A 25,237-nucleotide genomic window follows, 5' to 3' on the forward strand; every position below is an offset into this window, starting at 1 on the left:
TGGAACCTTGGTTAGCAACCGCACCAGTTAGCATGTTTTTTGGTTAACGTGTAAAAGGTGGACTCTCCAAATATTTTTGGCTTTCCATTATTTCTCACAGGAAATCTTTATTTGGTTAATGTCCGTTTTAGTTAGAGTCGGATCTTTTTGGAAGGAATTGATGACGCTAACCAAGGTTCCACTGTAAATTGAAAACATATTTATTTTTTCATGTCAAATATTTGCTGTATTTGTTGCAGTTCTTCCAGTTGGGCACAGAGTCAGTGAGTAGTCCCGTGTACTCCCTGCAGTTCAGCAGCTCTCACCTGTATGCAGCGCTGGCCACGGCGCTCCACTCCTTGGACTTCACACAAAACATCAGCATCAGCGTCACGTGACACATGACAACTGCCGAGAATTGTAAAAAGAACACATAAAAAGATGTATTTTTATACGTTCAATGAGGACTTTGCTGTTCTTTTGTAGAGCTACGGTATATAGAGATATCTTCAATGACATCCTTTCAAAATGAGCTTGTTTACATTTACATGAATGGGATTATACAGGGAAAAATATTTTATTAAAGGTCTTTTAGTACCCAACGCAACCACAATGAAATATCAATGTTCTACAAGCAATAAACATACCTTTCCCTTTAATATACAACTTGGAACAAAGCAGCTGGAGGCCGTGAAGATGCTTTATTCTGGTGACGTGTGCTGCGTTCACTGGATGTTGGAATCCTCATGTTTAGTTGTTTGAGCAGAACTCATCAGTCCGCACTGTGTCGCATTAGTAAATACTTGCATCCAGACGGAACGAAAAGGGTGCAATACCCAGGACACACCAACGTGTGGCGCTGTAAACACACAGACAGAACCACGTGACACCAAACTATAGAACATGGAAGAACGCATGCGTATATAGAAAGCCTCTTTTCCGGGTTCCAGGGCTCATCTAGACTTAAGAGAAGTGGAATTACTTCTACTATTTATTGTGAAGTAGACGATAAATAATCAGTTCGGCTGGGTGAGTCATGGTCGTTGAGATATTTAGATATTATGTTGTGGTCACGTGACCTGTCTAGGAGTCTGAAATGTGACGTCGGGTTTCTGGGCTATCTACGGAATCGAACAATTGTCCTTCTCAGGAAGACCTTTTTCCAAAAGTACAGTTTCAGGTGACTCTGAATGTTGTTTCCACATAAGGCATGAACCAGAAAGTAAGCTAGCTTACCCCCGATTAACCTTGCCGTGATGTGAGTAAATATGCTAACGTTCCGTTGCTATGCTAGCAAGATAGATGTCAGTCTCAGGGCTTCCGGGTTGTAATGTCCATGAACGTAGCGTTTTGCCAACATAATTTTTCATTTTTTGTGTTATAACATATTTTTCCTCGTATTATTCTGATAAATTGGTAAATTATTTTCTCACGAGATTTCTATGTTTGTGTTCTTTCGGACGTTGCCGGCCAGCCGTGAGACCGATGGAGCAATCCCCGGATGGAGCTCCGATGAACGGCATTGTGTAACATGAGAACAATCGGGCTCTTCTCTTTCGTCCTGTTCGGTGAAGCTGAAAAGCCAGAAAAGCTTTCGGCTTTCACTGCAAGTCAGCCTTGAGCTTGACGATCAAATATCACTTGTTGAACTTGTCTCTATGAATCTATGCCGCTTCTGGAAGGACCTGTGTGCTCTTTCCTTTGGCGCCTTTTAGAAACATATTTATACTAATGTGGCCATCTAGTGGAGGCTCTTGGAAGTGCAACCGTAGAGACAACCACAGAACATCTATTTGTATATTAGACATATCCTCCTCAGGATGGGGGCTAGGTCCAGTCTAGAAATGCTTCCTTGGAGTTCAGTTAAAGAGCTTGTAGGTGTCGGGTTGATTCCAAGAGGAAGGTGCCGTAGAGATACGGAGGTTGGATTGATGATGAAAAGGTACCAGTGTTTCCGTCTCCAGGATGACGGGACACGGTGGTGGGTCGGTCTAGCATTGATCTAATACACAGGTGCTACTTTTGAAAGGCCCAAGCCCCAGAGGTCCACATCCTGATATCAACATGGAGAATACACGTATTGTTGTACACAGACCAAAAGACCGCTCCTGGATGAGCATCCTTTGGTTTGACCAGATCAATAAGAACATCTCATGGATGCACTGGGACGCATCCTTAGTGATGTATGCTGGGAACGTTGGGCGTTTTGGGTCTTGCGTCCCAGTAGCAGTCCACGCATCAGCCCTCTTGTGGCCTTCAGTCGCAGATTGGCTGGCTTCCCAAAGGTTTGGTGAAAATTGGAACGTACCGGAAAAATGAGAATAAATTCCGTACTTTCCGGACACAGCCCATTTGGGACATGATGATAATTGCCACAGTAACGAAAACGGGGGCTAAATGGTAAGCAAATTGTCCAAAGCGTGGGGGAGTTGGAAAGCCAAGGTTCGACTGTGTATCAATATATGTGCCGTGTACTTGCCGTGTACTTTGTGTCTTTTCAGCCTATTTGCCAGCGCCAATTCACCCCCCCCCCCCCACCAGATCAAAGCAGCGCTTCCTTTCAACTGTCAGTCATGCATAGTGCTCCGAGGACCAACATGGCCGTCAGACCTCCAGCAGCCCTCAAACAAGAAGCCCCCCTCCCCACCTCCCGTCACAAGCCACCAAATATCTCCACTACTCCACCACAATCCTTGTCAGACCCGCCAAAGAAAAATCAAGTTCCATTCTAGTGGTTTCTCTTTGCAGATCAGTGGGTGGATAGTGATTGTCACTCACAGAGCTGGCCTTAATCCTATTGTTTCTCCACAGGATTACTCTCTGTGCTGCTTCTCTCCCTGTGGCGCTGTGACGGAGAAAGGCCAGATTAAGGAGATTAGCATGTATCCTCCTGACTTGTCAAAGTGGGATGTAAGGAACCATTGACTTGGTTGGGGTCCTGAATAAGGAGGTGCCTGAAAGAAGCACGGTGAACAAACACACATTCCTGAAAGGACAATGCGATTTGTTGTCTGAAAAGTTCAAAAGACAAGTCGTGAAGCAAGACAGTCCAAAAAAAAAAAAAAAAAAAAGTTCAAGAGAAGTTGCTATTTATTCAACGGATGTTTTTATTTGAATGGAAACGGTAGCTCAAGCTTCAGAGTTTGTTGCTGGATGTTCTTACCGTTGACGTGATGGCTTATAAAGCTCTTTCAGACCGCCATGAATGCATAGCCACACACTATACTTTGGCGTCATCTGGTGGTGGTTTTTAGAATAACACTTCCCCGACTGCTCCACTACATGAGACACATATGTTAACATACAGGTACTACCCCAAAAATTTGAATACTTATTACTTAGAAATAATTAACTTAACTAATTAATTAATTTAACTTTAATTGTTGGAATCCTTGGAACTTTAATATTAGGATTTTCAGCTTATTCATTCATTAATTCATTCCCCATGGCAACCAACCTAAGGCAGACTAGAAAGGCTTGGGACCCTTTTGCAGATGTTTTGGATGACTTGCCAGATTACAATTTGACTTTTTGGACCAGTATTTTTACTCAACTCAAAAATCAGTATTTTTTGAGTTTGTGTATTTATATTTTCATCATGTAAAAATGCTTATCTCAAAGTTAAAAGCAAGGAATTGCTTGGGAAATGTCAATGTGCATGTAATGGCTCAGTACGGTTGGTGGCTTTCATCTTTTATGTTAAATTGGCAAAACAAGTTTTATGATATTCCCATTTATGGGGTAGTACCTGTACATGGCTTGTCATAACAATCAATCTTCATCATATAAAGTTGTCAAAGCCATTTTTAATTAGATTCAAGATCAAAGTTTTTCAGTTAATTCATCATGATTAATCTTCTTGTGCAACTTTGTCTGACATATGACCATTTGGATGGTATGTTCTTAATGACGGAACGATTATTACTGACGGATAACAAGAAAAACAAAAAATAAATGACTTTGTTTTACAATTTTGCCTATTATTTACCTATAATTTGTACATTTCATTCATCCAGAAAAGCTTCTGGTACTTTGTTGTAAAAGTCTTACATAAACACAACACACACATACAGTCCGTCCTGTTCCGTTTTTACATTATCGTTGAAATAAAGTTAATTCTCTTTGAAAGTACATAGGGCGTGTTTCAGGGGAAACCCCGCCTAGTAACAGATGACGCCATTCGTCGAGAACACTGTACTTTAGGAGAAGACGGCCATTGATTGGCCACCTTGACTTGGTTGACGAGCCAATCACAGCTCAGAAAACTTCGTCGTCGAAGTTCAGCACAACTTGTTTTGTTTAGCTAGTCGCCCTTAAAGAGTTTTATCTCTACAATGTGACAATCTGTCTGCTTTTAAATTCACCAGGAGTCATTGTAGCGTTTGAGGGCAATGGGATTATTTGAGTACACCGTCGGACAAGAAGATTTGGCGACAGAGGCCACAGTGCGACAGGTAATGTAAAAGCTGCTAGCATGCTAACGTTAGCAATAACTTCATCAAGTGTCTACTATATTAGTATTTACTGGTATTATTACTGTTTGCCTGACTCTTGCGGCCCCGCTTTTTGATTATATACCGATTATAAGAAAGATTATACAAAAGTATACAATAGTATACTTTGACAAGTCAGAAAGTGACAATAAGTGATTTGGGGAGTTAGCTAAAACCACACACGTGACTTAAAGTGGGCAAACATGTTGGGCTTTTTGTGTCATGTGTGATATTTTGTGTGTGTCTGTGTGTGTCTGTGTGTGTTTGCAGGATAAATTGCTGTGTGTGGGTTTGAACAACCAGAGCTACAGCTGTGAATCCGGCCACTGTTGTGGAAAAAGCCAGTGCTGCAGCTACTACTATGAACTGTGGTGTAAGTCTGCTCTTCTTTTTTTCCACAGTCTGACCACCAAACCATGTCCTGTGGAACCTAACCCTAACCCCATAAGAAGGGGGCGGGGGTTAATGAGTGGTGCACAATCAGGCAAAAACTCAAAACCCATTTGGTTTAGATAAGACACCGGATAAAGTACATACGGACAAATCTGATGTAGTACTGAAGTACTGCTACACATGGATTGCATTGACGGGCTGTGACAGCGCCACATGTTGTCGTACTGTGTGTTAACTATGCTTCGTGCTGGGGTTCCAGGGTTCTGGTTGGTGTGGGCGCTGATTGCCATCCTGATCTGCTGTTGTGTGTGTCAGCACTGGCGCTCCAAGCAGCGCTTCCAGCAGCAGCGCCGGCAGAACGAGATTAACCTCATCGCCTACAGGGAGGCTCACAACAACTCCCAGCTACCACTCTATCTCAGTAGGTCCAGCACACTGCAACCGCGACACGTCCCCTGCACCCACACTGTGGTGGTAACATGGTCTTCTGATGCTCATCATCATCGTCTACGGCAGGGGTCTCAAACTCAATTTACCTGGGGGCCACTGGAGCTAGGGTCTAAGCAAGGCTGGGCCGCTTCAGGTTTTCCAAAAAAAACAAAACGCATTTATTAAAAACAGAAAAATATAAAATATTATATTATAATATATAAAATATACAAACTTTTTCAGTGCTTTGGTTCCAATTTACTACAATAAAAGCTCTGATAAAACATTCCACTGTTCTGAAATATCTTAATTTTTATTTTTCTACACAAAATAAGATGAAAAATAAATAAATAAACAAATCAAGAATAAAGAAAATCAATCAATCAGTAATAAATAAATATAATAATAATAAAAAGTTAAGAAAGCACATATAGTTGGTGGGTAGACAAATGATTTTTTTCAGATTAAAATGAACAAAGCATTATTAGAGCCCTGTAGACATGACAAAACACGACTATAGTCACATTTATACTCTTTTTATTTACAACATATTGCGCAACTGCAGGGTCTTGAGACACATGCTAACTCGCAAACTAGAGAGCTAGCCACCTAAATGGTAGCCTTCAAGTTATTTCCTTTCAACTTAAATAGCCAAAAACTTACCACTTCCACACGGATAGGGAGGATAACTATTAACAGTTATTTAACCTTTAACATGAACATGAATCAAACGTAATAATTTTTTCTGGGTACATGATACCATACAGCATCCATATAAAAAACTTACCACTTCCACACAGATAGGGAGGATAACTATTAACAGTTATTTAACCTTTAACATGAACATTAATCAAAGGTAATCATTTTTTCTGGGTACATGATACCATACAGCATCCATATAAAAAACTTACCACTTCCACACGGATAGGGAGGATAACTATTAACAGTTATTTAACCTTTAACATGAACATTAATCAAAGGTAATCATTTTTTCTGGGTACATGATACCATACAGCATCCATATCAAACATTAAACTTTCATATCAAGGCGGGGGCCTCAAACTAGTGTCCTGCGGGCCACATTTGGCCCGCGGGTCAAGTGTTTGAGACCCTTGGTCTACGGCCTCATTTGCACTACAGCTCATCGCTAAGGCAACCAGACGGCTGGTAGCATCAGCACGGCGGTCGAGTGGTTATCGCGCAGACCTCACAGCTAGGAGACTAGGGTTCAATTCCCCCCTCGGCCATCTCGCCGTGCATGCGTGGGTTTTCTCCGGGTACTCCGGTTTCCTCCTAAATTCCAAAAACATGCTAGGTTAATTAGCCACTCCAAATTGTCCATAGGTATGAATGTGAGTGTGAATGGTTGTTTGTCTATATGCGCCCTGTGATTGGCTGGTCATCTTATAGGTTTCCCCTGGTTGAAATACTGTACACCACACGGCTTTGGACAGTCACTAAAAGCTTTCCCTGTCGTTCTTCAGGGTTTTTACCCTCCTACCTGCTGCCAGCATACGAAGAGGTCGAGGAGCGCCCAACCACGCCCCCTCCGCCTTACACGCCTGCCTCGCCCGCACCCCCGCCTGCAGACGTGCTGGATGAACCTTCCTGTCCCCATTCGGCTATCTCCATCGCCGGCGATGATCTTTGCACGGCCTCAGCAGATGTTCCGCTGCCCCCCTCGCCTAGATCTGACGCCAACAAGGATTCAGCGCTGGGCAGGAAGCGCCACTTCACGGGAGACTCTGGGATCGAAGTGTTTGATGGCCAGGAAGTCTGGGATCAGCATGGCTTGCTGGCAAGAGACGGGATTGAAGAAGATGGCGCAGCGCACACGGAGGCAACGTCTCACCAACATGAGACAACATCGGTGGAAACGGACCATCATCATCATCATCATCGTCATTAATGGTGACATCACCTCATTGATAAACACACGTGCACATCGGATGGCGACCAGTGTGGCGGCGGTCCGTGCTCCCATCTCCATTGCTAAGACCCTGCTTTGGCGCTACGTGATGCAGGCGGGGTACACACGTCACTGCAAAGTCCACAATCACTGGTCCATCCTTGATCTTCTTCACTTATCAGGGTCAGCATCTTCAACGGAGAAGCCCATACTTGGTAGAGCTCCTGCTGGGGCATGGAGGTGTTCCTAAGCCCAGAGGACCCGTTTGTCTTGGGCCACTAAACCCCCTCGGCGTGATCAAGTGGTAGCTCACTGAGGAGTGGTAGGTGGAGATGTTTCTACCAAAGGTGGAAAAGGAATTACTGCTGGGGATAAATGACCACTTTATACTTTATACTGTCTTTTCCTTCTACACCCTTTCTTTTGTCTTCACCTCAGGGTTTCCATGTTGGTATTGACGAGTGTATTACTCATAAAGTCCACATCCAGCGTTGTACAAAGAATATTAGCTGTGGCCCTCACCTGAACATAGAGGAACATCTTCCAATCATCTAACAGCTCAGCAGATGTTGGATTTATTTTCTTAATAAACACGTTGACAACATCCAGCATGCTTACATTTAACATTTTATATTTCACTAACTCGTACATGATAGACATGATATCACACCATATGGGGGGCATTGTATATTATATAGGAACAATATCCATGCTGATACTGGGACTTTTTACTGACTATCCATGCTGATACCGGTACTTTTTACTGACTATCCATGCTGATACCGGTACTTTTTACTGACTATCCATGCTGATACCGGTACTTTTTACTGATAATATCCATGCTGATACCGGTACTTTTTACCGCCAATATCCATGCTGATAACAGTACTTTTTACTGCCAATATCCATGCTGATACTGGGACTTTTTACTGCCAATATCCATGCTGATACTGGGACTTTTTACTGCCAATATCCATGCTGATACCGGTACTTTTTACTGCAAATATCCATGCTGATACCGGTACTTTTTACCGCCAATATCCATGCTGATACGGGTACTTTTTACCGCCAATATCCATGCTGATACCAGTACTTTTTACTGCCAATATCCATGCTGATACTGGTACTTTTTACTGCCAATATCCATGCTGATAGTGGTACTTTAACTAGCAATATCCATGCTGATACTGGTACTTTAACTAGCAATATCCATGCTGATACTGGTACTTTTTACTGCCAATATCCATGCTGATAGTGGTACTTTTTACTGCCAATATCCATGCTGATAGTGGTACTTTTTACTGCCAATATCCATGCTGATACTGGTACTTTTTACTGCCAATATCCATGCTGATTCCGGTACTTTTTACTGCCAATATCCATGCTGATACTGGTACTTTTTACTGCCAATATCCATGCTGATAGTGGTACTTTAACTAGCAATATCCATGCTGATAGTGGTACTTTTTACTGCCAATATCCATGCTGATAGTGGTACTTTTTACTGCCAATATCCATGCTGATAGTGGTACTTTTTACCGCCAATATCCATGCTGATACTGGGACTTTTTACTGCCAATATCCATGCTGATACCGGTACTTTTTACTGACAATATCCATGCTGATACCGGTACTTTTTACCGCTAATATCCATGCTAATACCGATACTTTTTACTTCCAATATCCATGCTGATACCGGGACTTTTTACCGCTTAATCCATGCTAATACCGATACTTTTTACTGCTAATATCCATGCTGATACCGGTACTTTTTACCGCTAATATCCATGCTAATACTGATACTTTTTACCGCCAATATCCATGCTGATACCGGTACTTTTTACTGCCAATATCCATGCTGATACCGGTACTTTTTGCCGCCAATATCCATGCTAATACTGATACTTTTTACCGCCAATATCCATGCTGATACCGGTACTTCTTACATGAACGTTTTCAGCATCACTGAATGATGTTGCGGGTTCTGAGTTGGTGCTAATGATTATAATTGGAATAAAACACGGGAAAGATTATAACTATATCAGCAATATTGACCTTTTTTTTCGCTAAATAAAGCCAATTAACGAAAAGACGGTCATTCACCCCCCCCCCCCCCCCGTGTAAGAACAGTTTCAGCAATGATCACCATGAAACATAAGACAAGACATAATGCAGCAAATACGATAAAATGCTGTCAATGTGTATGACGTCACTATCGACAGCCAACGTGCATAACGTCACGTGTACAAACTACATTGGAAGTGTCACGTGTTTCCTACATGTCAGCAACGTAAAGTGCTGACTGCTCAGCACCGAGGGTGCCTAACGCGCATGCGCCTCGCAGTGGACGGTGAGTGGACTTTCATGTTGTTTTGAGTATATTTATGTGTATTTATGTGTGTTTATGTGTCAAATAACCTTATGAATTCATAAGCCTGTTACGGGCGGCTATGGCGATGGAAAGCAAAGCAAAGCAGCGCCGCTTGTGTTTCATTGCTTAGTTCCCCAAATAACACTTAACACCAATGTTGGCCAGTTGAGCTAACTTTAGCTTAGCCTCCTCTCGTTTCATGTATGGAAATAAAGCTTTGAACAGCTTCATAAACATAACCAACAGGTCCCGATATCTAGTCACACTTTACAAACTATCACCTTTATATTTGTTTTATTTGGGAAATTGAGCAACAATTTTTGGATACTTCATTGGTGTGTAAGGTGTGGCCCGCGGGCCATGTGGGGGCAGCGGCTTGTTTTTTTTTACTTGTGCCTCAGCATATTATAGAATGAGAAAATTATTAAATATTATTGTGATTAATATATTAAATAATAAATGATTAAATATTACATATTAAAATTAGATTTTTTTTTTTAATGTGTATTGTAATGAGAAACAGCTGGCAGGTTCATACTAATAAACAATAATAACTTTGTCGCTGTAACACAAAGCTGCAACAAGGTTTGTATTGTATTGATATGACAGCAAGAGTGAACACGCATACAAATATGGTTGATAAAAAAAGTGTACACCAGTATGTGAGTCCGTTACGAAAAATAAAACTGTCATTATCGGAGAAGAACCTGCTCATGTGTCCTTCGCCGTCAGGACGTCTGAGCATTGGTGCATGATGACTTCTTGGAGCGACCGTCTGCAGAACTACGCTGAGCTCCCAGCCAACATGGATGGCGTCGCTCTCAAGAAGTATCGACGTGAAGCTCATCACAGGTAGGTGTCTCATGGGTTTGCATCCACAGTACGGTATAGTCCTCCATCTTGGCCGTCCAGATCATTCCTTTATTCCTTTAAGATATCCAGCGTGCTTCCTTTCTACGGAGTCCATTTCTCATCCCAAACACTACTTTGCCGTTTCAGAGTGTTTGTCAACCGAAGCTTAGCAATGGAGAAGATCAAGTGCTTTGGTTTCGACATGGACTACACCCTGGCAGGTAGGTTCGATGTCAGGCTGCGTGCACACGTGTTGATATTGTAGGCCTCATGTCCCTGCGTGTTGTGTCTGAAGTGTATAAATCTCCCGAATATGAATCGCTTGGCTTCGACTTGACGGTGGAGCGCCTGGTTTCCATTGGATATCCGCAGGAACTGCTCAACTTTGTCTATGACCCCTCCTTTCCTACTCGGTTAGTCCGACTGAACCGTGAAGCTTTTTATTTTTATGAAGTTTTGGCTGACTTGCAAAGGGGCTTGTTTTCCAGTTGGATAGTTACTGTACGCTTCATCAGACGAAGTCAAAGACTGAATGTTACGAGATTCCCTCCGTGTGTTCCTCAGGGGCCTGGTCTTTGACACCACGCATGGCAACCTGCTGAAAGTGGACGCGTATGGCAACATCCTGGTTTGTGTGCACGGCTTCAACTTCTTAAGAGGGTAAGAAGTTTTTCTTCTCCTGAGAATGACACAAGATTACTTTTCTGCTTCAGTGGTTTCAGATCTTGTTGCTGTACGTCATATGCTGTCATAGTACTGAAACAGCACAGTACATTTTATAGTACATTTTGTATTAGCTTGAGAAACTACAGTATTTGAACGGCAATGAAAAGATGCTTTAGTAGCTGCTGGAGGTCATCAGGCTTGCACACATCTATGGGGACTTGGGTTAGAGAAGCATCTCCCAACGCAGGATGTGTCCACCTAACAACTAACCAAGCAACCAACTAACTGAATAACCAAGTACCAAGTAACCAACTAACTGAGTAACCAAGTACCAATTAACTGAGTAAACAACTAACTGAGTAACCAAGTACCAACTAACTGAGTAACCAACTGAGTAACCAAGTACCAACTAACAGAGTAACCAACTAACCAAGTAACCAACTAACTGAGTAACCAACTACCAACTAACAGAGTAACCAAGTAACCAACTAACCAAGTATCAACTAACAGAGTAACCAAGTACCAACTAACAGAGTAACCAACTAACCAAGTATCAACTAACAGAGTAACCAAGTACCAACTAACAGAGTAACCAACTAACCAAGTAACCAACTAACTGAGTAACCAACTACCAACTAACAGAGTAACCAAGTAACCAACTAACCAAGTATCAACTAACAGAGTAACCAAGTAACCATCTAATTGAGTAACCAAGTACCAACTAACTGAGTAACCAAGTACCAACTAACCAAGTATCAACTAAGAGTAACCAACAACCAACTGAGTAACCAAGTACCAACTAACAGAGTAACCAAGTAACCAACTAACCAAGTATCAACTAACTGAATAACCAAGTACCAAGTAACCAACTAACTGAGTAACCAAGTACCAATTAACTGAGTAAACAACTAACTGAGTAACCAAGTAGTAACCAACTGAGTAACCAAGTACCAACTAACAGAGTAACCAAGTAACCAACTAACCAAGTATCAACTAACTGAATAACCAAGTACCAAGTAACCAACTAACCGAGTAACCAAGTACCAATTAACTGAGTAAACAACTAACTGAGTAACCAAGTAACCAAGTACCAACTAACTGAGTAACCAAGTAACCAACTAACTGAGTAACCAACTAACAGAGTAACCAAGTACCAACTAACTGAGTAACCAACTACCAACTAACCAAGTACCAACTAACAGAGTAACCAAGTACCAACTAACTGAGTAACCAACTACCAACTAACCAAGTACCAACTAACAGAGTAACCAAGTAACCAACTAACCAAGTACCAACTAACAGACTAACCAAGTAACCAAGTAACCAAGTACCAACTAACAGACTAACCAAGTAACCAACTAACTGAGTAACCAACTAACAGAGTAACCAAGTAACCAACTAACCAAGTACCAACTAACAGAGTAACCAACTAACAGAGTAACCAAGTAACAGAGTAACCAAGTAACCAACTAACTGAGTAACCAAGTACTAACAGAGTAACCAAGTACCAACTAACAGAGTAACCAAGTACCAACTAACAGAGTAACCAACTAACCGAGTAACCAAGTATGAACTAACCAAGTAAGCATTTTCTGAGTGTTTTTGTCTGAAGCGTGTTGTTTTCCCCAATCCCACCATGAGTTATGCCCCAGACAGACCAGACCAAACCAGACCAAACCAGACCAAACCAATATGAACCAAAGCCTAAGCTGTACTTATTTTCCATGTATGTTAGTACAAATGTACTAACATATGTACTGTGTGATGTACTAGATGTACTTTGTTGTTTGTGTGCAGGGCTGACACTAGAGAGATCTACCCCAACAAATTTATCCAGCGTGACGACACAGACCGATTCTCCATCCTCAACACTCTCTTCAACCTGCCTGGTGATACCTTCTGGACCTTCTAGGATGTACACCCCTGCTACCGCAAGCACAACTAGTCTAGTCTAAACTAGTCTCTAGTCTAGTTTATTCTCAAAGACTAGGTGGGACACACCCGTCAGACTAGATAGGACAGCTCTATTCTGGTTCACGACCAAAGACTCGGTGGGACACACCAGTCAGACTAGATAGGACAGCTCTAGGCTGATTCACACCCAAAGACTCGGTGGGACACACCAGTCAGACTAGATAGGACAGCTCTAGTCTGGTTCACGACCAAAGACTCGGTGGGACACACCAGTCAGACTAGATAGGACAGCTCTAGGCTGATTCACACCCAAAGACTCTGTGGGAGCTGTCCTATCCAGTCTGGCTGGTGTGTCCTACCAAGTCTTTGAGCATGAAGCCTGTTGGAGTGAGAGGTGAAACATGTGGTAAGCCACCATGAGGAGTCCAGTATGAGGATGTCCACCAGAGCATCTCCTGCAGCTAAAGTTGGGTTATGAATTATGAGTCAAGTCACGTTTGTATTAGCATGTTTATGTACGTTATATACGTTTAACGTTTGCATCGTGTATCTGCTCATCTTGAAATGTTCCTTTCCAGAAACCTACCTCTTGGCCTGCTTAGTAGACTTCTTCAGTAACTGTTGTCGATACTCCAGGTAATACCCATACTTGGCAGCATGTGGTACACCGTGCTGGTCTTGCTGGGATTCTGTGGGGGACCATGTTGAAGTGTATTTCCCCGCCCTGCCACCTCACTGGTCATCATGTGCTGTACGTTGATCCTCCATAGCTGTGACATGGGCTTCAAAGATGGCGACCTCTTCATGTCTTATAAAAGCATGTTCCAGGACGTCCGGGACGCTGTGGACTGGGTTCACTTCAAGGTAGGTGAGCAAGGTATTGGTCTACCAATGGATGGACTCCATCTTATTTATTTGGATAACTGCTGCTTAGCGCATGTATTCAACATATTTCAGGGCATTTGCTTCAAATTAATATTTCAAAGTTACACTTGTGGAGAAATAAACAAGAACTATCTCCATACAGCTAATATCTTATGAATAACAAGATACAGTATACAGGGTCTTCATCTTTCCTCCATGGCTGTATTCTGTATATTCAAATCAAATACATACGATTATTCTTGACTAACTGCCACTGTTTTTTTCCAAAGGGGTCCTTAAAGGAAAAGACTGTTGAAAACCTGGAAAAGTATGTGGTTAAAGATGTAAGTACCAGGAAGTATTGATGCACGTGTCATATTGCAGCAACTAACCAAGTACCACCTAAACAACTAACCAAGCAACCAACTAACTGAGTAACCAAGTACCAAGTAACCAACTAACTGAGTAACCAAGTACCAAGTAACCACCTAACCGAGTTACCAACTAACCAAGTACCAAACTAACTGAGTAACCAAGTACCAAGTAACCACCTAACCGAGTTACCAACTAACCAAGTACCCAACTAACTGAGTAACCAAGTACCAAGTAGCCACCTAACCGAGTTACCAACTAACCAAATACCCAACTAACTGAGTAACCAAGTACCAACTAACTGAGTAACCAAGTACCAAGTAACCACCTAACCGAGTTACCAACTAACCAAATACCCAACTAACCGAGTTACCAACTAACCAAATACCCAACTAACTGAGTAACCAAGTACCAACTAACTGAGTAACCAAGTACCAAGTAACCAACTAACCACGTACCAACTAACTGAGTAGCCAAGTACCAAGTAACCACCTAACCGAGTTACCAACTAACCAAGTACCCAACTAACTGAGTAGCCAAGTACCAAGTAACCACCTAACCGAGTTACCAACTAATCAAGTACCCAACTAACTGAGTAACCAAGTACCAAGTAACCAACTAACTGAGTAACCAAGTACCAACTAACTGAGTAACCAAGTACCAAGTAACCAACTAATTGAGTAACCAAGTACCAAGTAACCACCTAACTGAGTTACCAACTAACCAAGTACCAAGTAACCAACTAATTGAGTAAACAAGTACCAAGTAACCACCTAACTGAGTTACCAACTAACCAAGTACCAAGTAACCAACTAACTGAGTAACCAAGTACCAAGTAACCACCTAACTGAGTTACCAACTAACCAAGTACCAAGTAACCAACTATTTGAGTAACCAAGTACCAACTAACTGAGTAACCAAGTACCAAGTAACCACCTAACTGAGTTACCAACTAACCAAGTACCAAGTAACCAACTAACTGAGTAACCAAGTACCAACTAACTGAGTAACCAAGTACCAAGTAACCACCTAACTGAGTTACCAACTAACCAAGTACCAAGTAACCACCTAACCGAGTTACCAAGTACCAACTAACTGAGTAACCAAGTACCAAGTAACCAAGTACCCAGCTAACTGAGTAACCAAGTACCCAGCTAACTGAGTAACCAAATACCAACTAGCCAAATAACCAACTAACTGAGTAACCAAGTACCAAGTAACCGCCTAACCGAGTTACCAACTAACCAAGTAACAAGTAATCACCTAACCGAGTTACCAAGTACCAACTAACTGAGTAACCAAGTAACAAGTAACCAAGTACCCAACTAACTGAGTAACCAAGTAACCAACTAACTGAGTAACCAAATACCAACTAGCCAAGTAACCACCAAACCGAGTAACCAAGTACCAACTAACCAAGTAACCACCAAACCGAGTAACCAAGTACCAGCTAACTCTGTTGTGTACTGATACTGGCTACTTTTACTGTAATACAGAGGAACAATACTTTTCAGCATACTCGTAGACGCGGCACAGAGAGCCCAATAAAACCCGGTGCATTCACTGACACGCTGGAAAAACCAACTACGTTTGTATTGTGTGTGTGGTAAATAAGCAGAAAACTAATAAGCAGATATTGTTATTCTTACTGTGGAAGTATTTCATGGATGCAAGTTATGAAACTTATGGAATTTCATCTCTTTATCCATTTGTCTATTTGTTCATAAAGGCAAGTAACCATGAGAATATTTCACACGTTGTAAATGCTGACTGATCGTGATGAATGAATATGATAGGAATCATTTGACAGCCCTAATATATAATATATGTATATATATTTGTATGTTACTTGGAATACTGCGTTTGTGTTTACTCATTTGTTATGTTTTTCCCCCACTAAGCCAAAGCTTCCTCTCCTCCTCAGTCGCATGAGCGAAGTATCCAAAATCTTCCTGGCGACCAACAGTGACTACAAGTACACCGAGGTGACGTGCTGGGGGGGGGGGACACGGTATTCCGTGTCACGTGTACGCCACACTCAGCTCTTCTTCTTTCCTTCTTTCAGAAAATGATGACGTACTTGTTCGATTTTCCTCACGGTCCAAAGGTACAAATACTGGATTTGTCCGCTATCAGTCCTTGGCACTAGGGAAGCTCCGATCAGGGTCTTATGCTATGCTGCCATTCCCATAACAATCATCCATGAGTCAGATCTATTCAATATTGGCAGGGCGGTTAGCACGCAGACCTCACAGCGAGGAGACCAGGGTTCAATTCCACCCCCGGCCAACTCTGTGTGGAGTTTGCATGCTCCCCCCCCCCAAAAAAAAATCAGCCACTCCAAATTGTCCATAGGTATGAATGATTGGCCGGCCACCAGTCCAGCTGGGATAGGCTCCAGCATACCCCCCCCCCCCCCCCCCCCCCAATTCCAAGAACATGCTAGGTTAATGAGCCCCTCCAAATTGTCCATAGGTATGAATGTGAGTGTGAATGGTTGTTTGTCTATATGTGCCCTGTGATTGGCCGGCCACCAGTCAATCGTCCGATACTAATCGGCGGCCAATCGGTCGGAGCATCCCTACTTTGTACAGTACACAACATGCAGTAAATGCAGTACATGCAGTACATGCTGGCTTGTATTGCAGCCGGGTACAACCCACAGACTGTGGCAGTCGTACTTTGACTTGATCCTGGTCGACGCTCGCAAGCCCGTCTTCTTTGGCGAGGGAACGGTCCTGCGGCAGGTTGACACCGTGAGTGACGCAGTCAGTCTTGACTAAGATGTGTCTTGTCCGTGAAACCGCTGGAGGCACGTGCTCATTGGTTCTTCACACCCATCAGGTGTCAGAAGATCAGGACAAGTAGACCAACTGATACGGGACCCGTGCTTGTGTCTTTCAGACAACCGGTCGACTGAAGATCGGCACGTATACCGGTCCTCTCCAGCATGGGATCGTTTACTCTGGAGGTAGATGTTTCTCCTCGTCTCTCCAACTTTTGATGAGCCCATCAACAGCCTTTCAAATTCTGATCATGAGTGCGGAGAACGTTCAAACCCATGCTTGCCTTGCACCGACAGGTTCTTCCGACATGGTGTGTGACCTGTTGGGGGTGAAGGGCAAAGACATCGTCTACATCGGAGACCACATCTTTGGTGACATTCTAAAATCCAAGAAGCGCCAAGGTTGGAGAACCTTCCTGGTGATACCAGAACTGGCCCAGGAGCTTCATGTGTGGACGGAAAAGAGCTGTAAGATGAAATACAGTACACACGCATACGCAGTAATGACTATAATCGAAGTACGTTGCAGTATGCCGTATTTGAGTACGACGTGTGGACCGTATGTCCAAATGAAGTGGGATGTTCTCATCACATTTGTGTCCTCCAGGCTTATTTGAGGAGCTTCAATCTCTTGACTGCTTCCTTGCTGAGCTTTACAAGTGAGTCCAGACTTTGAGTCCCCACTAAGTCACTAAATGAAACTGTGCCGCATCAGGTTTTCAAAAAAGAAACAAAAAACGCGTTTATTAAAAACAAAAAATAAAAAAAAACTTTGCTTTGGTTCCAATTTTCTACAAGAAAAGCTCTGATAAAACATTCCACTGTTCTCAAATATCTAAATTTTTATTTTTCTACACAAAATAAGATGAAAAATAAATAAACAAATCAAATGAATAGCCAAAAACTTACCACTTCCACACAGATAGGGAGGATAACTATTAACAGTTATTTAACCTTTAACATGAATCAAACGTAATAATTTTTTCTGGGTACATGATACCATACAGCATCCATATAAAAAACTTACCACTTCCACACGGATAGGGAGGATAACTATTAACAGTTATTTAACCTTTAACATGAACATGAATCAAACGTAATAATTTTTTCTGGGTACATGATACCATACAGCATCCATATAAAAAACTTACCACTTCCACACGGATAGGGAGGATAACTATTAACAGTTATTTAACCTTTAACATGAACATGAATCAAACGTAATAATTTTTTCTGGGTACATGATACCATACAGCATCCATATAAAAAACTTACCACTTCCACACGGATAGGGAGGATAACTATTAACAGTTATTTAACCTTTAACATGAACATTAATCAAACGTAATAATTTTCTCTGGGTACATGATACCATACAGCATCCATATAAAAAACTTACCACTTCCACACGGATAGGGAGGATAACTATTAACAGTTATTTAACCTTTAACATGAACATGAATCAAACGTAATAATTTTTTCTGGGTACATGATACCATACAGCATCCATATAAAAAACTTACCACTTCCACACGGATAGGGAGGATAACTATTAACAGTTATTTAACCTTTAACATGAACATGAATCAAACGTAATAATTTTTTCTGGGTACATGATACCATACAGCATCCATATAAAAAAACTTACCACTTCCACACGGATAGGGAGGATAACTATTAACAGTTATTTAACCTTTAACATGAACATGAATCAAACGTAATCATTTTTTCTGGGTACATGATACCATACAGCATCCATATCAAAGGCGGGGGGCCTCAAACTAGTGTCGTGCGGGCCACATTTGGCCCGCGGGCCGCGTGTTTGAGACCCCTGGCCTATACTGTAGTAATATTATATATTATATGATATACTATACTATCACCATATTGTACATGAACCGGGGCACCATTTCTGAGTATGTACTTGATACTAATACTGGTACTGAGTTGCTACTAATCAAGTAGGATAGTTTGATGTTTTGTCTTCATGATGGATATTTTGGTGGAATGCAGGCATCTGGATAGCAGCAGCAACGAGAGGCCCGATATCAGCTCACTCCAGCGACGTATCAAGGTACACTAAAGATGGCGGTTGACCTACGATTTTTTGGTTTTTACGTCATGAAGAGATCGTAATTGTTCCTGCGTCAGGCCAGCATATAGTCCGCCTGTTGGTCCCACATGACACCTATAAGAACTGTGTTCCCTCCAGAAAGTCACACATGACATGGACATGTGCTACGGCATGATGGGAAGCCTCTTTCGCAGCGGATCCCGTCAGACTCTGTTCGCCTCCCAGGTGATGCGTTACGCTGACTTGTACGCCGCCTCCTTCATCAACCTGCTCTACTACCCCTTCAGCTACCTCTTCAGAGCGCCGCATGTCCTGGTGGGCCACTACCTTCGCCCTTTGTTGACGCACGCCTCTGCTAGCATACGTAGCATGTAGCCGAACATCGCCTTTGTTGAAAATGATCACTAAAAATATCTGCGTTATCGTACGGCCAAACATTAGGGACTCAGTCTGTAAAGAATGGTGTTTTTTGAATTGGGACACTACGGGCAGATCCCAGACAGATATGATATCTATTATGTGGGTGGGGTTTATTTCTTCATAGAACACACACACAACGATAACCAACTTCAACTTTCTTGTCAAGCACTGCGCCATAAGCTGATGAGGCGTTCAAGCGCATTACGTGTTTCAGAGTGTTATAGTGAGTATACTGAGTATAGTCCACCCTCGCCACTTTGCACTTAGTATTTTGCAGCTTCACTGTGTTGTCGTTTTTTTAAAAATCTACAAGTAAATTATGAACTTTTATTAAACAAAATTCATGCAAATGTACGCGTTTTTTTTTTTTGCCTGAATTGATTTTAACCCCAAAAAGGCAAAATGAACTAATATGAATGAAGCTGTAACCCATAACCAATTTAACTGCAAATCATTTACAGCAACACACAAGCATGAGTCTTATTTATGTCTTAAATGACTTATTTTCTCTTAGATCCACTCTATTGTATGACTATAGGGGTGTTATTTAATGCCTGGAGGGCTCTAATAATGTTAATAACTTATTTAGAACGTTCTAAATAGGTTTTCTGTGCTATAACTATGAAAGAATTATCACGGGCCGGATATTATGTCATGATAATTGGATTGACATGATTTCCAATGCGACATATTGATTGATGGTCAGATCTTTGAGAAGAAATGAACTGAGCTTCCTACATTTACGAATCACCTTTTAAAACGTGAACTTGTCCAAATGAGGATAATGACCTTCAATGACCTTGATGTTCCTCTTAGATGCCTCATGAGTCCACGGTGGAGCACACACACGTGAACGCTCACGACTCAGAGTCCCCGCTGGCCACCAGAAACCGTCACGGCTTGGACTTGAAGGAGGTGGAATCCAAACGACTCCACGTGGGCCGATCCGTCAACGACATGCAGCCGCCTCACTTCTTCCCTCTGGCGCCCGAGGAGATCACCCACTGCCATGATGAGGATGATGATGAGGAAGAGTAGATGATATGACCATTCTTTTTTTTTGACTTCTTGTGTCTAATGACTTGTCCTCACTGAATGCAGTACATGTGTACATGTGTACATGTACTGTATATACTGTACATACAGTCTGGACGGGTGTTCTCATAAAACATCTCATCCATCTCATACAGGTGTTGCAAACCAAGATGCTGATTGGACAGCGTAATATTTCACAGGTTGGCCACAATAAAATGTTGCTTCAAGCAGCACTTGGGCATTATTGTAATTATGTTAATGTTGAATAAATTAATATGAATTAAGCAGACAACTATTTTGAAGTCTTGCCGGAAATGGAACGACAATGCCATCTACTGGCATATGTGGACATCGGCCCACTCATTTTAATGTATAAGTTTCATATACTTCGGGCTTGTTTGTGTGTAAAGTACTTTCCCAGGTTCCCATTTGTTTTTGGCTTGCTAACCGACGGCTTGTTTCTCTCGCGAGATCTGTCAGTAGTTCAAAACCTGACACCGATACACGACTATCACGTCCAAAGACATGTAACTTAATGTACTTATATCCTATGTGTACAGATATACTATGTCTATTCACAGAAACAAACAAAAAAAAAAGAAAATTAAGTTTAAAAAAAAGGCATGTTTTCATCCGCGTGAGCTAAGTCACGTGCATGGTTTCCCTTTTGTGATTGGTTGCTTTGAACACACAGCGCTTGCCTATTGGTCCGTTTTGAATCTGTACTGCGCGCGCAGGCTCTCATTAGCTACTGACACAAACGGTTTTCTCCTGCTAGTTTGGCAGTTTCGCTGCTGGAGGAAGCAAGTGTACTACTACTACTACCACCAGTACTTCTACTGCTACTACGACTAAACTACTTTTATCGACCACCGCCACCTTGTCAGGTAATGTTGGACCATTTAGAACAAACATTTTCGTAACTATGCTACTCTAAATATGACTACATGTAACTGTAATGGCAGTGTTTACAATGAAAAAATGATTACAATTAAATGTCATGTTACTAAAACAATGTAAGCAATCCGTCGTCTCGTTTGCTTGTTATAACATGATATTTCATTATTTTCTTGTGTTGTTTATCATGAAAGTATCTGACAAATGACATCAATGTTGCTTTCATCCCCAGGCAGCAATGGAGGACTATGTGAGAATAGAGAAGATTGGAGAAGGTTTGTTGGAATGACACAGCTACAACACATTGATTTGAATATTATTATTAATATTATGTATGTACAGTTAGAATTGGGGGCTGATTCCTATTTTAGGGAATAAAAAAAATGATAACCATTACTTTGGCGGCGTATTTTTTAATTCAGTGTATTTCAACAATAATCTCTCGGTTAATTGTGATTAATGGGCTCCCACCTGACCATGATAAGTGTATTTACACTAGGTCATTTTTACTGGAATGCTTTCAAAGGTACCGCATAGAAAATATATTTATGACCTTCAGAATATGGGTTGTAACATCATTAGAGCCCTCTGGGCATGACATAACACCCCCATAGTCACCTTTGCACCTGTATTACCCAATATAGTAGACATTCATTTATTCATTTTCTACCGCTTTTTCCTCACGAGGGTCGCGGGGGGTGCTGGAGCCTATCCCAATTTGGAGTGGCTAATTAACCTAGCATGTTTTTGGAATGTGGGAGGAAACCGGAGTACCCGGAGAAAACCCATGCATTCACAAGGAGAACATGCAAACTCCACACAGAGATGGCCGAGGGTGGGAATTGAACCCTGGTCTAGCTGTGAGGTCTGCGCGCTAACCACTAGACCACCGTGCCGCCCTATAGTAGACATAATAAGAGAAAATAATATAGAAATAAAGCTTGTTTGTGTTACTATAAATGCGTTCAGCTCGGGGACCCGAGTTAGCGGCGGACAGGAAGTGACTTGAAGCCTTCAGAGTTGAGTTTCAGCTTTGTGTATGGAATGGTTGCAAGGGTAGCCTGTAATATTAGGGATTATTGTGCCTGCAATGAAAGCCTCCAGCGATCGAGTCTGGTGCTTGTGTATCTTGCTGAACATGACTGTAGCGTTATTGATTGGAAAATTAGTTTTGAAAATAATTTTTTGAAAATTACGTAAATGTTTTTTGACTAATAGGCCATATTCAGGATTAATTGATATTTTTTTAATGTATTGATGATAATTGATATCAGACAGTATAAATTTTTATTTATTTTTTAAAATTGCCCAGCCTTAGAATATCATCCGTTGGCCACTCATCCTTCTTTTTTTTCATGTATGGGGGGGGGGGGGCAAGGAAGCCCAAGGTGGCGATACTAACAGTATTTGCCGACGTCGTCCTTGCAGGAACCTACGGGGTGGTGTTCAAGGCCAGGCACAAGAGCACCAGTCAGATTGTGGCGATGAAGAAGATCCGTCTGGAGAGCGAGGAAGAGGGGGTTCCCAGCACGGCTGTGAGAGAAGTGTCCCTGCTTCAGGAGCTCAAGCATCCCAACGTCGTACGGTGAGTATCTGATGCTGTTGCGTCGCACTTAGGCACTTGTACCCTGATTTACAGGATATGTATTTGGAATATTGGTCTGCGTGTAAAACTATAATTCCAACTCTAAACAAGAGTTAACATTTTCGGCTTTCCTGGTACGGATTCATCGGATCTACAACGTTGAAAATACCGCAGTTTGCTAGGTGGAGCATTGTACCGTAACACAATGTTTCCATGAAAAACAGGGGCGCTATGTGGGGACCGGACCCAATCAGACTACTTATCACCGCCTTTCTTTTCCAGACTCCTGGATGTCCTGATGCAGGAGTCTCGTCTCTACCTCATCTTTGAGTTCTTGTCCATGGACCTGAAAAAGTACCTGGATTCTATTCCGTCCGGCCAGTACATGGACCCTATGTTGGTCAAGGTAAGAGTCCCGCGTGTACCTATGTGTACACAATCTCATGGGTGCCCCCTCCTGCGGGCTCATCGCGGTCAGGAGAGGCCCGAGGGAGTGGGATTGACCTCAAGATGATAGGAGGATGAAACGACTACTTGGGTTCCACGAGCAAGGGTTTGTGCTAATTGGTGTTCCCAGGTTTTAGGTGTGAGTACTGGGGGGCAGCTGTGGTGGTACTGGTCACTGGAGGGTTCCGGTGGCACTGGTCACTGGAGGGTGGCAGCGGCACTGGGCACTGGAGGGTGGCAGCGGCACTGGGCACTGGAGGGTTCCGGTGGCACTGGTCACTGGAGGGTGTCGGTGGCACTGGTCACTGGAGGGTTCCGGCGGCACTGGTCACTGGAGGGTTCCGGCGGCACTGGTCACTGGAGGGTTCCGGCGGCACTGGTCACTGGAGGGTTCCGGCGGCACTGGTCACTGGAGGGTGGCAGCGGCACTGGTCACTGGAGGGTGGCAGCGGCACTGGTCACTGGAGGGTGGCAGCGGCACTGGTCACTGGAGGGTTCCGGCGGCACTGGTCACTGGAGGGTTCCGGCGGCACTGGTCAGGAGTCCTCCTAGCATCAAGGGTTGACGTGAATCATCTGAATGTCTTTGACGCCCATTCTCAAGCATCTCCATGTTTTCTTTTCAGAGCTACCTCTACCAGATCTTAGACGGCATATACTTCTGTCATTGCCGGCGGGTCCTCCACCGAGACCTGAAGCCTCAGAACCTGCTGATCGACAACAAGGGTGTGATCAAACTGGCAGACTTTGGACTGGCTCGGGCTTTTGGCGTTCCCGTCAGGGTCTACACCCATGAGGTGAGAACCTCTTTCTGGGTGTCACTTCCAGACTTCCAGGCCACGTCCAGTTGAAACAGGTGTCACCAGGACTCTTCAACCATCACTTGTCTTCTCAGGTTGTAACGCTTTGGTACCGGGCCCCAGAGGTTCTCCTCGGTTCTCCCCGATATTCAACTCCGGTTGATATTTGGAGCACGGGCACCATCTTTGCCGAGCTGGCCACCAAGAAGCCGCTGTTCCACGGAGACTCGGAAATAGACCAGTTGTTTCGGATCTTCAGGTAACGCTTCGTTTTGTCGTTCCCACGCGAGGTCTGAGCACGCTGTTCACTGATCGACATCGTGTGCGCCTCAGGACTCTGGGCACCCCGGACAACGACGTTTGGCCTGACGTAGAAAGTCTGCCCGACTACAAAAGCACTTTTCCAAAATGGAAACCCGGCAACCTGGCATCGATGGTGACAAACCTGGACGAGAAGGGCCTGGACCTGCTGGCAGTACGTATGCTTAGTCAGCATTTTTAATCTGGATGTTCTCCCACACAGTAAATACGTCTCTTGTTTACAGAAAACGTTGGCCTACAATCCCCCCCGAAGGATCTCGGCTCGGGAGGCCATGACCCACCCTTATTTTGACGACTTGGACAAATCCAGCCTTCCTGCAGCCAAGATCGGCAAAAGCTAAAGTCTTCTACTGACGGCTTTGTGTGTGATATCGATGTTCCGGCTATGCATAACCACAAACGATATGTATGTTGTAAATACTTGTGTGTGTGTTTCAGACTCTGATAGTCCCTCCTTTCAATAAAGGATCTTTGTTACCTTCAACGCAATATCATGTTAGCTTAGCATAGCTTTGTGTGGAATTACTATCTAAATACTTTGTACACTCTCATCGGTCACTTGGAAACCTTTGCTCAATCATGTCACATTTAGTGCTTCACTTTTTCTGCAGGGCTGGTTAAGTCCTGTCATT

At 42.9% G+C, this 25,237-nt stretch overlaps 4 protein-coding genes across 10 annotated transcripts in view; all 4 read left to right on the top strand.

Annotated features, from left to right (window-relative positions):
• The window catches only part of fbxw4 (F-box and WD repeat domain containing 4), a 27,386-nt gene extending 26,867 nt beyond the window's left edge, over nt 1-519 (top strand). The window contains exon 9 of the mRNA XM_078796043.1: nt 240-519. Within this exon, the coding sequence (XP_078652169.1) occupies nt 240-377 (138 nt within the window). The 3' untranslated portion in view covers nt 378-519. The remainder of the gene's footprint in view (nt 1-239) is intronic.
• A 3,719-nt stretch (nt 520-4,238) lies between these two features.
• Nucleotides 4,239-7,811, top strand: LOC131131897 (WW domain-binding protein 1-like). Its single transcript, XM_058076922.2, has 4 exons — nt 4,239-4,433; nt 4,743-4,845; nt 5,125-5,286; nt 6,779-7,811. Exons 1-4 carry the CDS (start codon nt 4,371-4,373, stop codon nt 7,201-7,203), a joined length of 753 nt encoding a protein of 250 aa, XP_057932905.2. The 5' UTR covers nt 4,239-4,370; the 3' UTR covers nt 7,204-7,811.
• A 1,643-nt stretch (nt 7,812-9,454) lies between these two features.
• LOC131131894 (cytosolic purine 5'-nucleotidase-like) lies at nt 9,455-20,759 on the top strand. Of its 7 annotated transcripts, none has more exons than XM_058076912.2 (18): nt 9,455-9,553; nt 10,307-10,426; nt 10,574-10,647; nt 10,722-10,839; nt 10,991-11,086; nt 12,890-12,981; nt 13,585-13,642; nt 13,777-13,870; nt 14,161-14,214; nt 16,144-16,227; nt 16,308-16,349; nt 16,891-16,998; nt 17,147-17,213; nt 17,325-17,495; nt 17,635-17,686; nt 19,041-19,101; nt 19,240-19,416; nt 20,338-20,759. In XM_058076912.2, exons 2-18 carry the CDS (start codon nt 10,326-10,328, stop codon nt 20,557-20,559), a joined length of 1,671 nt encoding a protein of 556 aa, XP_057932895.2. In that variant the 5' UTR covers nt 9,455-9,553; nt 10,307-10,325; the 3' UTR covers nt 20,560-20,759. The 7 variants fall into 7 exon arrangements, with proteins under 7 accessions (XP_057932895.2, XP_078652051.1, XP_057932900.2 ...); XM_078795925.1 differs by having other exon boundaries at nt 19,240-19,326; XM_058076916.2 differs by lacking the exons at nt 9,455-9,553; nt 10,307-10,426 and having other exon boundaries at nt 10,608-10,647; nt 10,799-10,839.
• A 551-nt stretch (nt 20,760-21,310) lies between these two features.
• Nucleotides 21,311-25,094, top strand: cdk1 (cyclin dependent kinase 1). Its single transcript, XM_058076920.2, has 8 exons — nt 21,311-21,443; nt 21,686-21,728; nt 22,882-23,038; nt 23,321-23,444; nt 24,111-24,281; nt 24,380-24,543; nt 24,618-24,759; nt 24,830-25,094. The coding sequence occupies exons 2-8, from the start codon at nt 21,692-21,694 to the stop codon at nt 24,944-24,946; spliced, it is 912 nt and encodes a 303-aa protein (XP_057932903.2). The 5' UTR covers nt 21,311-21,443; nt 21,686-21,691; the 3' UTR covers nt 24,947-25,094.
• Nucleotides 25,095-25,237: the final 143 nt, after the last annotated feature.

The sequence above is a fragment of the Doryrhamphus excisus genome, linkage group LG14, assembly GCF_037039965.1.
Source record: "Doryrhamphus excisus strain RoL-2023G ecotype Guam linkage group LG14, RoL_Dexc_Guam_v1.1, whole genome shotgun sequence".
NCBI classification, from domain to species: domain Eukaryota; kingdom Metazoa; phylum Chordata; class Actinopteri; order Syngnathiformes; family Syngnathidae; genus Doryrhamphus; species Doryrhamphus excisus.

Bases quoted from the DNA above. Each gene is read 5' to 3' on its own strand.
- LOC131131897 (XM_058076922.2), top strand. From the start codon at position 4,371: ATGGGATTATTTGAGTACACCGTCGGACAAGAAGATTTGGCGACAGAG. The intron at 4,434-4,742 runs GTAATGTAAAAG...GTGTGTTTGCAG, and splicing joins CAGAGGCCACAGTGCGACAG to GATAAATTGCTGTGTGTGGG. The intron at 4,846-5,124 runs GTAAGTCTGCTC...CTGGGGTTCCAG, and splicing joins CTACTACTATGAACTGTGGT to GGTTCTGGTTGGTGTGGGCG.
- LOC131131894 (XM_058076912.2), top strand. From the start codon at position 10,326: ATGATGACTTCTTGGAGCGACCGTCTGCAGAACTACGCTGAGCTCCCA. The intron at 13,643-13,776 runs GTAATACCCATA...GATCCTCCATAG, and splicing joins AACTGTTGTCGATACTCCAG to CTGTGACATGGGCTTCAAAG. The intron at 14,215-16,143 runs GTAAGTACCAGG...TCCCCCACTAAG, and splicing joins AAAAGTATGTGGTTAAAGAT to CCAAAGCTTCCTCTCCTCCT.
- cdk1 (XM_058076920.2), top strand. From the start codon at position 21,692: ATGGAGGACTATGTGAGAATAGAGAAGATTGGAGAAG. The intron at 21,729-22,881 runs GTTTGTTGGAAT...TCGTCCTTGCAG, and splicing joins AATAGAGAAGATTGGAGAAG to GAACCTACGGGGTGGTGTTC. The intron at 24,544-24,617 runs GTAACGCTTCGT...TGTGCGCCTCAG, and splicing joins CAGTTGTTTCGGATCTTCAG to GACTCTGGGCACCCCGGACA.